General features: G+C 43.5%; 1 protein-coding gene across 1 annotated transcript in view; it reads left to right on the top strand.

Annotated features, from left to right (window-relative positions):
• dnai4 (dynein axonemal intermediate chain 4) overlaps window positions 1-5,000 on the top strand; it is a gene marked incomplete at both ends in the record, with an annotated part of 22,248 nt that overhangs the window by 8,042 nt on the left and 9,206 nt on the right. The window contains 2 exons of the mRNA XM_083647191.1: window positions 469-531; window positions 4,196-4,353. Of these exons, the coding sequence (XP_083503317.1) occupies window positions 469-531; window positions 4,196-4,353 (221 nt within the window). The remainder of the gene's footprint in view (window positions 1-468; window positions 532-4,195; window positions 4,354-5,000) is intronic.

The raw sequence follows: 5,000 nt of genomic DNA, 5'->3' as shown, positions 1-5,000 counted from the left end.
TACGTGATTAAAAAGTTCTGACACATCAACATCAGTACTCCTTTAAGTAGTGGATCTTTATTTTCTTCTTAAAGCCCAGTCTTCCCTCAATTTCTATTATATCCGGTGGTAGTTTATTCCATAAGCCCATTGCTCTATACATCACTGAATTTCTCATTGCTTCTGTGTGTGGTTTAGGTGTAGTAAATCTTCCCATTACCGCATTCCTAGTTCCATGTGCGTGCCTATCCCTAGTATACTGTACACGCTTATATAGACAGTTCGGTTTTTCCTTAATACATATATTTCTGAATACTGACACAAGACTAGCCGCTACTTTTTGTTCAACCATTAGCCATGATAATTTCCTATGCATAGGTATGGTAGGTGACCTGCTACTGTAACTATACCCCAATGCCAGACGTGCAGCCTTATTCTCGGCCACTTGTAGTTTCTTCATGTCTTTCTTATGTGCATTCGACCATACAGCTGGAGAGTAGTCCAGGTGCGACAGCAGCACCAGTGCCTGGACTACCTGGACAACAGAGGACGGTGTCAGAAGCGCAGCACATTGTCTTATCATTCCCAGCCCTTTACTCATTTTCCTGGTTATGTTTTGGATATGTGTGGACCATGATCGATGACTGTCCAGTGTAACACCCAACAATTTTGTCTCTTCAACTTGTTCAATTGGCAATTCATTCATAATTAGGTTAAGTTTAGGACTTGACTTTAGTATGTGATCAGAACCAAATATGATAGATTTTGTTTTCAAGACATTTAGCACCATTCTGTTGCTCTTCACCCACTTTAATACAAAGTTGTAACTCCTCGTTTAGAGCCGCAACCAAGTCAGCCACAGGGAGTTGAATGATGCGGTTATGAATGGGCGACAAACCCTTTTCCATCATTTGTCCTTAATCACTCATCATTTCGTTTCATACTTCTCAGACAGTCACACACAACATATTTTCAGCATATATTAAATTACTTCTTATTTCCAGCAGGTGGAGCTATGACAAGCAGTGTTTTTCTTTGTACAATGGCTTGGATGCATTTTCTGGTCCATAATAATTTCAGTTTGACACAAGCTGTTGAAAAATGGTCTCTTATTTGTTTATTTCTATTTTTCTAGTGCTCATTGTTAATTGGTCACGTGAGTCCTGACAAAGTCTCAGTAGGCTGTAGGGCTGTTCCTGGTACTGAACTCTCTCTCACCTTGTAGATCTGTTCCTGGTACTGAACTCTCTCTCACCTTGTAGATCTGTCCGTGGTACTGAACTCTCTCTCACCTTGTAGATCTGTCCGTGGTACTGAACTCTCTCTCACCTTGTAGATCTGTCCGTGGTACTGAACTCTCTCTCACCTTGTAGATCTGTTCCTGGTACTGAACTCTCTCTCACCTTGTAGATCTGTTCCTGGTACTGAACTCTCTCTCACCTTGTAGATCTGTCCGTGGTACTGAACTCTCTCTCACCTTGTAGATCTGTTCCTGGTACTGAACTCTCTCTCACCTTGTAGATCTGTCCGTGGTACTGAACTCTCTCTCACCTTGTAGATCTGTCCGTGGTACTGAACTCTCTCTCACCTTGTAGATCTGTCCGTGGCACTGAACTCTCTCTCACCTTGTAGATCTGTCCGTGGTACTGAACTCTCTCTCACCTTGTAGATCTGTCCGTGGTACTGAACTCTCTCTCACCTTGTAGATCTGTTCCTGGTACTGAACTCTCTCTCACCTTGTAGATCTGTTCCTGGTACTGAACTCTCTCTCACCTTGTAGATCTGTACGTGGTACTGAACTCTCTCTCACCTTGTAGATCTGTACGTGGTACTGAACTCTCTCTCACCTTGTAGATCTGTTCCTGGTACTGAACTCTCTCTCACCTTGTAGATCTGTACGTGGTACTGAACTCTCTCTCACCCTGTAGATCTGTCCGTGGCACTGAACTCTCTCTCACCTTGTAGATCTGTCCGTGGTACTGAACTCTCTCTCACCTTGTAGATCTGTTCCTGGTACTGAACTCTCTCTCACCTTGTAGATCTGTACGTGGTACTGAACTCTCTCTCACCTTGTAGATCTGTTCCTGGTACTGAACTCTCTCTCACCTTGTAGATCTGTCCGTGGCACTGAACTCTCTCTCACCTTGTAGATCTGTCCGTGGCACTGAACTCTCTCTCACCTTGTAGATCTGTTCCTGGTACTGAACTCTCTCTCACCTTGTAGATCTGTCCGTGGTACTGAACTCTCTCTCACCTTGTAGATCTGTCCGTGGCACTGAACTCTCTCTCACCTTGTAGATCTGTCCGTGGTACTGAACTCTCTCTCACCTTGTAGATCTGTCCGTGGTACTGAACTCTCTCTCACCTTGTAGATCTGTCCGTGGCACTGAACTCTCTCTCACCTTGTAGATCTGTCCGTGGCACTGAACTCTCTCTCACCTTAGGGCTTTCCTTGGCACTGGTTGCCACAAGATTGATGAGGCTTGTAAACACCGAGTTAAAACAGAGCTGCATTTGGAGTTATTCGTACGATGGGTGGTGAAAGATATATAGAGTACCGCAGGGATGACATTTTGTAGTCGGAAAGCGGAAGTCCCGGACATTTTGGATCCTCAGGGGAAAAGTGATTCGGGTTTTAGAATGGGGATTTTGCTTAAATGCATAAAATAAGGTCTGTGGTTAACAAAGTTTTATGGGAGCGGTAATTTGTGTTCAGCAGGATCATCTTCACAAACGTGAATAACTTTTAGGACTTTTGAAAAAAAAAATGAAAATTGTGTTTAAAAAAAACACGCATTTACATTTCAAAAGTCATAAAAGTGATTTATGTTTGTGAAGATTATCCTGCTGAACACAAATTACCACTCCCATAAAACCTTGTTAACCACAGACCTTATTTTATGCATTTAAGCGAAATCCACATTCTAAAACCCCATAGACTTTTCCCCTGAGGAGCCAACATGCTAGCCTGGGTGAACCCAGCCTCCACGTGACCTGCTCTCAGACCTGTTCTCAGTCACTACTGCTAGTGACTGGGAACTCTGAGAGCAGATCACGTGGGGGCTGGGTTTACCTAGGCTACCAACATGCTACTTCCGGACTCATTCCTGCCGTGCTCTGTTAAAACCATGTATTCAATATTTTCCCTTCAAAGTCAAACTCTTAAAAAATATGACTCAATTTGATATGTCTAAAATAACGTCTGGATTGGAACGATGCCGAGCTGAAAACAGGATATGCTTACTGTGAAAGGGTCAAGGCAAACATCATGGATGCAGGTTCACTGGCCAGGAAAGCCATTTAATGAGCCATTTGGCATCGGCACTTCACTTTCTCACAGTCAGGTGCATTTATAGTAGCTGGTTAGTTATGTGGAATCAAAAAGCAACAACACATTTTCCTACAAAATGCCTTTGTTTACACTGTGTCCCAATGTGCACGTTTGGTCCATTTTTCCCATCTGTTCTTGTTATGACTGACTATCCTGCCTGTGATGAAAGAGAAACTGGCCTGGTCTGTCTCCTATTGTTCATTCCATTTTCCTAGGACAGAAATACCCGGGGACAATCACATACCCAGGGACGATCACATACCCAGGGACGGTCACATACCCAGGGACGATCACATACCCAGGGACGGTCACATACCCAGGGACGATCGTACAAGACTTGCAAAATGATAGTAGATGACCATTGTCTCTTAAAGCACAAAAAGACACATGGCACATCTTGTATCTTTCTCGTTATCTCGTATCTATTTTTCTGCCAACTTTCTCCATTATAGTTAGGGATGCACCGATCCACATTTTTTCACTTCCGATCCGATTCCGATACCTGAATTTGGATATCTGCCGATACCGATATTATGCCGATACCAATATTTTTCTTGAATATACAGTATAGGCAAAGATTTGGCCAATTAAAGATTTCGTTTTAAAATATACCTTGCAAAAAGCAGACGAAATTAAGAAAATATACAAGGCAAAGAAGGATACTATTATACATGGGCAAATTGCGGCCCGCGCTGGAATTGCAAAAAAAAAAAAAAACGATTTCGATCCGATCCGATCCGTAAATTAGTGCCAATATCGGCACCCGATACCGGATCAGATCGGCCCCATCCCTAATTATAGTATAAATACAATATTATGGATATTTTACTGTGAGTGTGTCTAACCTCCCTTTCATTCTTTGTCTGTCTGTCTGTCTCTGTGCAGTGCATGTTCCAGAAGGCACTTGAGTCCAGTATGGCAGGTCAAGTGGACTGAACAAGAGATGGAGTTATCAGGGGAGGACAAGGGAGAAGCTCTAATCTCTGTGTCTGCAGATGGCAGGATCAGCAAGTGGTTCCTGCGCAACGGCCTTGATTGCTTAAGTACTGTACTCAGCACCAAGCTATGGTTTTGGTTGTTGAAATATCTCTAAGATTAGGCCTATATATGGTTTTATATATGGGAACAAGCCCCCCCCTAGCTCCAGGTAGTGGCAGTGGAGCGGGAATCGAACCGGCCAACCTCTGGCCCCCGCATATCTCCGGGCGCTTTTATCTCTTTCCTCTGGCTTTTGTTGTTCAAAACTGACTCGGGCTCGAACCCACGACCTCAAAAGTGACTGAGGTCTCAATACTGTGGGGCAGCAAACAAACTCTCTGTACCACCAGGACAGACCTCTTAAGATAGGTTTTCTCAGCGGTTTTCACTCTTTCCTCTGGCTTTTGCCGTTCAAAACTGACTGAGGCTCGAACCCACGACCTCAAAAGCGACTGAGGTCTCAATACTGTGGGGCAGCAAGCAAACTCTCTGTACCACCAAAGTCATACTAAAGCCAGGTGCTTTCATCACATTCTATTTGCCTTTAATTTAAACTTTTTAAATCTTAAAGACTTTTTTTTGCATTTGATGCTTTATTGACAGATGTAGAGTGTGAGAGAGACACAGGAGCGTGTGGGAAAGAAAAGACACACAGCAAATCAGCACAGGTGGGATTTGAACCCAGGTCAGTGCAGAAAGTTCTGAGCCTTAC

This window comes from Poromitra crassiceps (assembly GCF_964638095.1).
Source record: "Poromitra crassiceps genome assembly, chromosome: 12".
Taxonomy (NCBI): domain Eukaryota; kingdom Metazoa; phylum Chordata; class Actinopteri; order Beryciformes; family Melamphaidae; genus Poromitra; species Poromitra crassiceps.
The sequence above is the reverse complement of the archived record's forward strand: the minus strand, read 5'-3'. Positions and strand labels throughout refer to the sequence as shown.